General features: G+C 45.0%; 1 protein-coding gene across 1 annotated transcript; it reads left to right on the top strand.

Annotated features, from left to right (window-relative positions):
- Positions 1-10047: 10047 nt before the first annotated feature.
- On the top strand, positions 10048-11901 carry LOC110923937. The gene has a single exon (XM_022167990.1). The coding sequence runs from the start codon at positions 10048-10050 to the stop codon at positions 11899-11901; it is 1854 nt and encodes a 617-aa protein (XP_022023682.1).
- Positions 11902-12117: the final 216 nt, after the last annotated feature.

Consider the following 12117-nt stretch of genomic DNA (forward strand, 5'->3'; position numbering starts at 1 on the left):
ATTCAAATTATCTTTTTCATCTTCTTTGCAATATGTCCGGAGCCAATCCTTCGTCGAAGAAGAGGAGGAACAAAGTTAAGAATCCTTCAGGCCCTGACCAGGCGATGATAGGCTGGAAAGAGGAAGAGTTTCAGAACCTTGTGAGAGAGATGGGTTTTTCTCTACAGTGGGGTGCCCAGTTTCCGACCCCCAACTCAACCGCCTTGGATGCACCTCCAGGTTACATTACGTTGTATGCAGCTTTCTTCCGGGAGGGAAATTTCAGACTTCCGATGACGAAATTTACCGCTGAGGTGTTGACGAAATACAGCCTTCATATTTCTCAAATCAATGCTTTGGGACTTCCTCTGTTACCCATTTCGAGTTTATCTGCAGGGCTAATCGTATTGAACCGCTGTTTGAGATGTTCAATGTGTTTTACACGGTGACCTATATCGGTGGCTTTTACTCTTTCAATTCTCAGACCGGTAGTGTTATCCCTTGCAGCTCCAATCCCCCGAAGAGCCTACATGATTGGAAACAGAAGTTCTTTTATATCCGTCGGGGTGTTATCCCTGTAGACATGCATTATCGAGCAGGAAGTGAGGGGATCCCCAAGGTGAGTATGATAGCAGGTTTTGCTCAGCAAGCGTGGTACAAGAAGGTGACAGAGAAAACTACTTCTATTTCTCAACTTGATGAGTTGGCTTTGGTGGGCGCTGGTATGAGCCTGTTGTGGGTCCCTAAGAACCCTTTTGGTGTCCACGTGTATGGTTATCAGGGCAAACGTAAGTAGAGTTGATTGTTTGTATGTCTTTTCTTCTCATTTTGTAGTGTTTTATTCATGTTTTTGCGTCTTACAGTTGGGTACAGCTTGTTGAACGTCCTTGACCCAAAGGCTGGTGGTGCTATGGTTGAAGCAATTCAGAAAGATGGGAAGTCTACGTGGTTGGATCAGATCCGCAACCGCTTCTTGCATCCAACCAGTGAGAGTTTTGCCGCCTATGGCAGTACTATTTTAGGTGAAGACGATGAAGATGAAGTTGATGGTACTTCTGACCCCACTCGAGAGGAAGTTATCGTCCTTTCGAGTAAGGGTTCTGACAGATCTCTTGAAGGCCTAACCCCTCATTCCGCGCGTGCAGGTCCGGCGCAGGGGGCTGTTAATGAGCCCGTTAATGAGCCCGTTGATGTTGAGGCTGAAGTGCCGGTTGAGACTGCTGAAAAGCTGGAGACTCCAAAGAAGAAAAGGTTGGACAAGTTAGAGGGGAAGGAGAAAAGGGCCGAGGAAAAAGCCACTGAAACTCCTCGTAAGCGTCCCTCTACCCTTCCTTTCCTAGATTATATTGTCATTTCTGATACGTTGTCCGGTTTAGGGACAAAAGAGAAACGTGGTGGATCTGATCCTGACGATAGCACCACCTTGACAGATATGATGAGGAAAAAGGCTTTGGAAGACAAGAAACGAAAGCTAGACGAGCAGGCTGCTGCGATTCTTGCATCGAAAAAGGCCAGACTCCAGAAAGAAACTCCTCCTGCTCCTTCTGAGTCTGAGATTGATTTTGGGGTTTTTATTGCCACGCATGGGAACTTGTTGGAGAAAATTTTTAAGGCTTCTGGTTCTGGAGGTACAAGATTTTCTCGTTTGTTTGCTCAGATTGTCCTTTCTTTGTTTTTTTCTGATTGTTTTGTCTGCATTGCAACAGGTGTGAAGCCGGTTAAGGCTTCTCGTAGGTTTGATATTTCTCAGATTACTCCTCCCGCTTCCCCACCTTCGAGGACCTTTGGTTTGTCCACTCCACCTGAAGCTCCGGTTGAGAAGGAGAAACAAATTCCTATGGAAGTAGAGCAGGTAGGAGAAGGTGGTGGTGGTGGTGGTGGTGGTGGTGGTGATGCTGGTGGTGCCGGTGACGTTGGTGGTGATGGTCGAGGTAAGGGTGTTGAAACGGAAGCGGAGTCTAGTGATGCTACGCATCGTCAGACCATTTATACCAGACGTCATCCGGCTCCTGGTGGTGGTGGCACCTCTGGGGTTCCTCATGGTCATGAGTTTGAACACGTCCAAGCTGGGTCCTGGGATACTCATAACCCAGCGTGTGATGATTTGCCACACGCTCCTCGATGGCATTTAACCCAGGGTTCTCAGATGAATGATCATGCCAACTGGCAAGAGTTCTTCAACTTGTCTCTCCCCCCTACTGAGAGGTTGTTCCAGAAAAGGTGTAACCGATTTGATCTCTTAGATGATCACATTCATGCTGGGGTTAACTTCTTTGCCACCTCCCAGGAGATTGTTCGCGAATGGAAGCTAATGGGGGAGGAGACTCTTGAGTTTGAAAATGAGAAGAAGGCGTTTGCTGAGGAGAGGGAGAAGTTTACTGCTGAGAAGAAGGGTTTGTTGTGGAGGGTTTCGGATGCTGAGCAAAAACTTGCGCAGGAAAAGCAGGTCAATACTCAAAAGAAAAAGGATTGGGAGACTGCTTGTGAACGTACTAATGCAGAAATGCAGTCTCAGCGCGATGCTATTGTCAAGTTATCTGGGGAAAAGAAGAAAATTAGTGAGGAAGCTGAGCAAGCGCGCATTGCGTCTGAGAAAAGGGAAGAAGAGTATCTTCAGCGTATAGCTAGGTTGGAGGAATTTGGTGAGAAGAAGGTTGCGGAGTGTAAAGCTTCTGAGCTTCTTACTGAGAAGATTTCCGCTGATTGCAAATGGCTCCTCTCTCGCGCAGTGCCTTTGGTACCTTCCCTTATACATGTTCATTTTTGTTTTGCATTTATTGCTTTTCTTATGTTTCTGTATGTTTCTTGTAGATTTCTGAGCGTATTGTGAAATCCTATGAGCTTGCCAATTATGTGTTTGAGTTGGGTCAAGCCGCCTATAATAGCGGTCAGAAGGAAGGTTACAGCGAGGGCAGAGCTGCTGCGGCGATTAATGAAAAAGATTACCATTTTGAATTGTACAAGGAAGACTGTTCTGGTAAGTATGCTGCTAAACGCCGCGAGCATGAGTTTGTTGAATTCGGCATTGTAAAAGCCGTTGAAAAGTTGTCCCGGAAGGTTGACGGTGTTGCCTTTCTGAAAAAAGCGCTTTGTGAGGAAGGACACGGGGCTGGGGGTGCTGGCCCTAGTCAACAAGATTGAAGAATTCCGGCCGGCGTGCCGTGTATGGCCTTGGATGGCTTTGTAACCAATTAACAATCTCGTGTTCAATTTCAACTTTATGTTTTGTGAACAAGTTACCTGTAGTTGCCTGTGAACATTTAGCTATGTATGGCTGCTTTTATGTTAGTATTCATCCTTGCTTTTTTGTTTGTTTGTGAATTTTGCTATCGTTACAATATGTGCATGTGCAATTACTTTGATTTAGGTATCACAAATGAATGATGGCGCTGACAGGTTGTGCTGTGTTAGTTACAACGTTTGTTCTGTCGTTTGCGCGCATGGTTTGGTTCGTGTGTACGAAGTGATCGAGTTACAGATTCTTGTGTTGACCCAGCTGTGTTCAGCTTTGGGAGTCCTACAATGTTTTTTTTACCGTGTTATCGATGCTTTCGTGTTTATGTGGGCACGAAGTTTTTATTTGGCGTTTTGTAGGCTTTGGTTGTGTTTTTGACCCGGCTGTGCACTTGGTTGTGACAAGCCTTAGAGGCCTACAATGTTTCCAAAAGTCGAGCCATTGATGTTTTCGTGTATGCCCAAAGTAGTATATGTAGTTGTGACAAAAATTCACGTGAAATAGAGTAGCCAAACACTTCTTGTATTACTGTTAAATGTGTTGGCATGTGGCCATTACAAGTACATAAAAACTTTGACCGTTTACATATAGCACTTTCTTAATTGCTGGGCGTTCTAGGTTCTTGGAACTTCTTTGTTTTCCAATGTGCGTAGCTTGTACGTTCCTTTTCCCAAAACTTCGTCTACAACGTAAGGTCCTTCCCACTTGGGAGCTAATTTGCCTGGTTTTTGGGCATTGGACGCCTCGTTGTCCCTTAGGACGTAATCACCGGGGTTAAACGTGCAGATGCGGACCTTGCTGTTATAATATTTTTCCAACTTGGTCTTGTACTTCGCCTCGTTGATTGCTGCCATCTCCCTTCTCTATTCTAGAAGGTCTAGATCTAGCCTTCTTTCTTCTTCATTGTTAATCATGTTCATGGAGAGCATTCTCAGGGATGGGACGCCAATCTCTGCTGGTATCACAGCCTCGGACCAATAGACTAGGCTGAACGGTGTTTCTTCGTTGCTCGTCTTTGGCATTGTTCTATGTGCCCACAATATGCTTGGTAGTTCATCAACCCAACCTCTTCGTTTTGTTCCTAGCCATGCTTTGATACCATCCACTATGCTCTTGTTGACAGCTTCTACTTGACCATTTCCCTGTGGGTGCGCAACCGAGGAAAAGGCATGCTCAATGTGTAGCTCTTTGAACCAGCATTGGAGATTGTCGGCGGCAAAATTTGTCCCATTGTTGGTGACAATTCTTAGTGGCAGCCCGAAACGGCATATGATCTGCTCCCAGATGAACCTTCTGACTACGGTAGATGTGGTTTACGCGAGTGCCTTTGCTTCCACCCATTTTGTGAAATAATCGACTGTGACTATTATGAATTTCACTGCGCCCGGGGCTTCTGGAAAAGGGCCAACCATATCTATCCCCCACTGTTGAAACGGCCATGCCGTTGTTACTGGGACCAGTTCGTTTTTGGGGCACATCGTTTTCGGGGCGTGTCTCTGGCAGCCGCTGCATTTTCTCAAGATTTTCACTGCGTCTAGATGCATTCCGGGCCAGTAGTATCCGACGTTCATGACTTTGGCTACTACCATGCTCGGGCCGGCATGGATGCCACAGATGCCCTCGTGTACTTCTCGGATCAGGTAGTTTGCATCTTCTGGGTCGACACATCTTAACAGCGGTCCTAAGTAAGATTTCCGATACAATATTCCGTCGGCCATTTGGTAGTGCTCGGATTTGTATTGCACTTTTCTTGCCTCGGCTTTGTTCTCCGGTAGTATCCCAGATTAAAGATACATAATTATCGGGGTCATCCATGACGTTGTTCCCAATTGAATAGCACTCACTTCCCTTAGTGGTACCGATGGGTTGCTCAAAACTTCAATGCGCACGTCCTTGGCCAGGTGCTGGAAAGTTGTGGATGCGAGTTTACTTAATGCGTCTGCTGGTTTATTCTCGCTCTGATTGATGTGGTGCACTTTGTAGGAATAGAAGTTTTGCAGCAATGTTTTTGCTTGATTCAAGTAGAGCGCCATCACGTCTCCTTTGTCGTCGTACTGGCCATTGATTTGCCCAGCTACTAACATGGAGTCTACTAACATGGAGTCTACATGCGCCTCAATGTGTTTGACTCCCATCTTGATTGCCAATCTCAAACCGACAAGAAAAGCTTCGTATTCAGCTTCATTATTCGTGCTTTTGAAGTCTAACCTGATGGCGTACGTGAATTCGTGTTTATCTGGACTTACCAGGCTAAGTCCTGCGCCTGCGCCATCTTTATTGGACGCGCCGTCTGTGTATAGTAGCCATGTCTCTTCTGTATGTTGCCTTTCAGCTTTTTCCATTGCCTTGCACTCTCTATCTTTGTCGTCAGGTACTTCTGTCATGAAATCGGCCAACACCTGGCCTTTGATTGCTGGTCTTGGTCTGAAAACCACATTGTGACCTCCTAGCTCTATAGCCCATTTTGCTAATCTTCCGGATATCTCTGGCCTTGCGAGGATGTTGCCGATGTTGTAATTTGTTAGTACATAAATGACGTGGTTGGCGAAATACCTGCGCAACCGCCTTGATGCATGGATCAGTGCCAGAACTAGTTTTTCCATTATGGCGTATCGCGTTTCTGGATCGTTTAGAGTGCGAGACACATAGTAAACTGGTGTTCGAACGCCTTGGCGGTCTACGAGCAGAACTGCTCCGACTGCTTTATCAGATGCTGACGGATATAACACTAGGGGTTCTCCTTTCACGGGCGCCGTTAATGTTGGTAGTCTTATGAGACAATCTTTCATCTCTTGGAATGCGTGCTCGACTTCCGGAGTCCACTGAAATTGACTTTTCTTCATGCAATTGCGGAGTGTTTTGATAAACGGAAATGACTTTGCTGCGTGATTGGCCAGGAAACGGTTTAGTGCTGCTAGCCGTCCAGCCAATTTTTGCATTTCCTTGATTGTTGATGGTGAATGCATCCGCTCGATCGCTTGAACCTTATCAGGATTGACTTTAAACCCGTCTTTTGTTACGATGAACCCCAGAAACTTTCCTTCTTCCATGCCGAACGAACATTTTGTTGGGTTTAGTTTGATGCTTACTCCGCGCAGTGTGTCGAACGTCTTTTTGATGTTGACCAACATCATGCTTTCTTCCTTGCTCAGGATGACCAGGTCATCCATGTATACTTCGATGTATTTGCCAATAGCATCGCTGAATGTTTCATTCATCAATCTTTGATATGTTGCGCCTGCGTTTTTTAAACCAAAAGGCATTTTTGTGTAGCAGTATAGCCCTGTTGGTGTGCGAAACGCAGTCTTATCTTCATCTTGGATGGCCATCTGTACCTGATGATATCCCTTATAACAGTCAAGGGAACATTTCCACCTGAATGTTGCTAGTGAATCAATCTTTTCATCGATGTCTGGCAAGGCATAGCAGTCGCGCGGGCATGCCTTGTTTAGATCCTTGTAATCTACACACATTCTCCAACTGCCATTTGGTTTTTGCACCATTACGGGGCTCGCCACCCAAGTTTGGTATCGGACTTCTCTGATGATACCAGCATTCAACAGTTCTGTGACTTGCTCTTGCATAACATCATGCTTTATGTCTCCCAAGTGGCGTTTGGCATGTACCACAGGTTTTGCATTTTCTGAGACGTTTAATCTGGGTTCTGCTATGTGCCGTGGAACACCTGTCATGTCAGTTGGTGTCCAGGCGAACACATCCATGTTTTCAAATAACAACTTCTTTACTGCCGCGCGCGTAAGATCAGAAATTGCAGGGCCCAAGGTGACCGTTTGTTCTGGATATGTGCTGTTTAACACCCATTTTTCGGCTTCTGCGCGCGGTGCTGGTTTGCTTGCTTTTGCTGGTCGGATTTCATTCGTTGCTAAGACTTCTTTGCTTGCATAGTTGCTACCCCTGTCTCTGTTGGGAATCCAACAGCTGAATGTTGTCCGGAGCAGATCATACTAAAATCTCCTTGGGATTCTCTTCGCATAAGGATATCGTGTCTTGAATGTGCAGGCAGCACCATGAACGTGACCTCTTCTGTTCTTGAATTTCTTCCATCTGAGAGCAGCACCGGGAATGATATCTGGCCAAGAGGAAAGACAACTTCATTGCAGATACCAGTTAATGGGTAGTCAACTGGTTCCAAGCGCGCCTTGACTTCTTGGTCGAATTGATTGAAACATTGTTCGTATATGATGTCCGCGGTGCTCCCTGGATTGATGAAAATGTAATCGGTTTGATAATGACTGATGACCCCAAATATGACTATGGGTCTTCTCTCTCTTGGACCTCCTCTTACTATGGGGAAGACAACTTGTCTTTCGCGCCACGAGTCATCTTGTGTGCGCTTGTTGTAGTTTTTTCTTGGCCGTCGTGCCCCCCCTTGAACCATGTGAGTTTCTAACTTTCGCAGCTTTCTGTTGTCTGGCCCTTCCTCTCTTCTGTGGATTTGACGGTTATCGCGCTTCCCGCCTTTTACTAGGTGTGTGAGCCTTCCATCCCTTAGAGCTCTTTCTATCTCCTGCTTTAGGCTAAAACAGTCGTCAGTTAGGTGACCGGTTTCTTTATGGAATTCACAGAAGAGATTTGGGTCTTGGCCTCTTTTGTTGCGCATTTGTGGAGGTGGTTTAAATTGGTGGTTCTCAGTTGACAGGACCTCAGAAGGTGTCTTTGTTAGGGGTGTCCATTGTTTTTCTCTATTTTCTCTCTTTACTTCTTTGCGATGAGCGATCTGGTTGATCGTGTTACGCGCATCTTCTCTTGCTGGGCTTCTTTCCCAGTAACCTGATGTTTTCCATCATTGGCCTTTGCCTTTCTTGTTGCGCCGATCATTGTGGTTGTAATTGTATTGACGGTTGTCATCACCGGTCAACTGCTTGTCGGTGCGCGCAATTGTTTTTGCTGCCTCAATGAAGGTTTCCCAATCTTTAGGGCCTCCGTCTCTTCCTTTCAATCGATTGATCAGGTCATCACATTTCACTGCCCTCATGAAGTGTGCACGCATCATCTTTTCGCCTACATCTCCGATTTCCAGACATTCTTTGTTGTATCTGGTGATGAAGTCTTCTATGCTTTCGTGATCTTTCCTCCATATGTTCAAGCAATCAGCTGGATCTCTGGTGTGCCTGCGCTGCTGGGAGAAGTGCGCGAGGAACTTGTCTCGAAAGTTGATCCATGACTTGATCCTTCCTGCTGGTAGGCTGTCAAACTAGACGCGCGCTGCGCCGACAAAGGTTTGAGCGAAGAGATGACACCAAGTTGGTAAGTTCCATCCTCCTGTAACTCCTGCGCCATTGAAAACTTGGAGGTGGTCATCAGGGTCTGTCAAGCCATTGTATTTGCCCACGTTGTGTGGCAATTTTGTCTTGTCAATATCGGCTGTCGCAATCTCTTTGATGAATTTGGAATTTTCGGCCATGCCATCTGGGCGATAGCTCAGAGAGTAGTCATGTTCTGCCTTTGGGTTGTACCTCGCGCGCTTGTAGGGTTTGTACGACTCATGCTCCCGTGCTAATCTGCTAAATACTGTGCTTTCTCCTTTGTATGTTGGATCGTCTTCCTCATCATCCCATTCAATGTTCATGTTGCGCGCGCCTAAACAACTTTGTATTGGCTTTCTCTGTGGTTGGGAATGTTGTACGTAATTGCTTTCTGTTTCACCATAAGTGTCGCGTGTGTCATGTGCACTTGGCTTTTTGATGTTTGGCATAGGTCCTTTTTCTGGGCGCAAGTTCAATGTTGTACGTAATTGCTTTCTGTTTCACCTAGTTGGTGATATGAAGAGTGATCATGATCCGTTATTTTGTTGGATCAACAAAAGAACTTATTCGATTTACCTTTTATCAGATGTTTGAGATTGAGAGAGGAAGGATGGAGAAGAATGACAGGAAGTTTGGAGAAGACGCTGAATGTTGGAAACCCTAGTATGCTAGTGAAAGGTTGTGTTAGATGATTTAAATGCGGGATACACTAATGACCCGAAATATTGTAAATGGATCCCGCGTTTGGTTCACTACAGGGAAATCAATATGGAGCCTAGTTTTGGCGGGAAAATAAGGAATAGAGCCTCTAGATGGGTGACACGTGTCCCCTAATTAAGGCTTTTATTAGGTTGTATAGATAAGATTTACTTGGTCGACAAGTTAATCCAATACCACCAAAATCCATTGATAACACTAACATTACCAACAAGTTCAAAGGTGAGGGTGTAGCCATCAAATTGTGTCTTGCTTCGTGCGTTTTAGCTCCAGATCACGATTAGGGTTGTGTCGCGGTTTAGTACTTTACTGGATGTGGGTGGCACAACCCCATCAACGCCCATGACTTATAACTTAGATCAATAAAACTCAATTCATAAAAAAAAAAACATATTTTAAATCAAAGTTTCCATTGATGGCTCGACCACTCCACTACCAAGAAATATGTGGTTTGCAACCGTCTTATATGGTTCATCAAAAATCCAAACTTAATATTAATACACCCAACAAATATAAAAAAAAAAATTATTTTAATAACAACTTTACATATAACATTATAACCCTCTGCAACACCTCCTCAATTCTCCGCCCTATCACTACCGTTGCTACGTTCTTGCATGGCTTCGTGAAGAAAGAAAAAACCTTCAAAATATTAATCCAAAAGAACCAAAAAAAACTCCATTTTTACGGTCATATAAATGTTTTAACAACATTTCATGATACACCCATAAACCATTTCATCAATATTGAATTAAAAAGTTGAAACCATCAATATATATTACTCACAAACCCTACATTTCCTATCTCTAGACATACAATAAACACGACGGAGGCGGTCCGCCGTAGGCGATGGCGGACATTGTCAAACAGATCATAGCAAGACCGATTCAATTAGCGGACCAAATTATCAAAGAGACAGAATTTGCTTGTGTTTATAAACAAGATTGTGCTGACATAAAAACCAAAACAGAAAAACTCGGTGGGCTTCTCCGGCAGGCGGCGCGTGCAAGTTATGACCTCTATGAACGACCCACGCGCCGTATCATCGATGATACGGAACAGGTTTTAGACAAAACATTGCAGCTTGTGATCAAATGTCGGAATAATGGCATAAGAAGGATTTTTACATTCATCCCGAAAGGTGCGGTTAAGAAAGGGTCGAGTTTGATCGAAAATTCGATCGGAGATGTGTCGTGGCTCCTTCGTGTATCGACTCCGACGAATGAACGGGATGACGAGTACGTCGGGTTGCCGCCCATCGCGGCGAACGAGCCGATTCTTTGTTTGGTGTGGGAGCAAATTGCGATTTTGTGTTGCGGTACGCTCGAGGACCGGGCCGAAGCGGCAGCATCGCTTGTCTCGTTGGCCCGGGATAACGAGCGGTACCGCAGATTAATTATTGAAGAAGGTGGGGTCCCGCCGCTTTTAAAGTTGGCGAAAGAAGGGAAAATGGAAGGGCAAGAAAGTGCGGTCCGAGCAATGGGGTTGCTCGGGCAGGACAAAGAGAGCGTCGAACAAATCGTGAATGCAGGCGTTTGTTCGGTGTTCTCGAAGATATTGAAAGAAGGGCATATGAAGGTTCAAATCCCGGCTGCGTGGGCCGTATCCGAGTTTGCGGCTAACTACCCCGAATGTAAAGACCATTTCTTACAAAACAATATGATTCGGTTGCTTGTGAGTCATTTATCGTACGAGACGATTGAAGAACATAGCAAGTACACGATTGTTTATGAGAAAAGAATGGCATCGATTGTTGATATGGCCAATTCGGACAACGATGCGAAAATTGGGCAACACAAGGACGATAGGCATCACGTTTCACGTCCTGGTGGTTTTGACTCGGGGGATTCACACAATGCTGTGACCATGAAACCCCCGAGCCAACCCCAACAACGACGAGAAAAGAGTAAAAGACGTGTGGCATTGTCTGGGGCCAGCATTAAAGGTAGGGAGTTTGAAGATCCCGCTACAAAAACTGAAATGAAGGCGATGGCGGCACGAGCGCTATGGCACCTATGTGCCAATCATTTTGCAATATGTAAAACCATAACCGAGTCGCGAGCACTTCTTTGTTTCACGGTACTATTGGAAAAGGGTGAAGAAGAAGTAAAATACAATTCAGCAATGGCACTAATGGAAATCACTGCCGTTGCAGAAAGTCACGCCGAGCTCAGACGCTCGGCGTTTAAGCCAACGTCCCCAACCGCTCGTGTGGTTGTGGACAAGTTGCTTAAAATTGTTAACAAAGGAGAGTCTGATCTCCTTATTCAAAGCATCCAGTCAATTGGAAACTTGGCCCGAACTTTTCGGGCCACTGAAACAAGGATCATCCCTTCAATGGTGAGGCTCCTTGACGATAGGGAGCACGAGGTGTCAGCACAAGCAGCCATTGCACTGATCAAGTTTGCGTGCACGGATAACTACTTGCACGTGACCCATTGCAAGGCGATATTAGAGGCAGACGCGCCTAAACACTTGATTCAACTAACTTATTTTGGGGAGCTAGTGGCTCAGGTACCGGGCTTGATCCTGCTTTGCTATATCGCGTTACACGTGCCTGATAGCGAAACATTAGCTCAAGAAGATGTGCATATTGTGCTTCAGTGGGCTTTGAAACAAGGTCATTTGATGCAAGATTCACAACTAGAAACTCTTGTTTTGGAAGCCAAACAGAGATTGGAGATCTATCAATCTCGAGCTTGAAATATTTGGTTTCGAGTTGTTTTGTATTCTTATTAGAGGATAAATAGTTAGGTATTAATGATCGTTCTTTGCTACTTACATGAGAACATCAAAATAGTCGCTTCACATCATTTAGTTGCCGAAACAACACTAGTTCACACTTCAATCCTTAATACAAAAGTTAAAAAAAAAAAAAAAAAAAAAAAAAAAAAAAAAAAAAAAAAACCTTATCAGAAC

Source organism: Helianthus annuus, chromosome 17, assembly GCF_002127325.2.
Source record: "Helianthus annuus cultivar XRQ/B chromosome 17, HanXRQr2.0-SUNRISE, whole genome shotgun sequence".
NCBI lineage: Eukaryota > Viridiplantae > Streptophyta > Magnoliopsida > Asterales > Asteraceae > Helianthus > Helianthus annuus.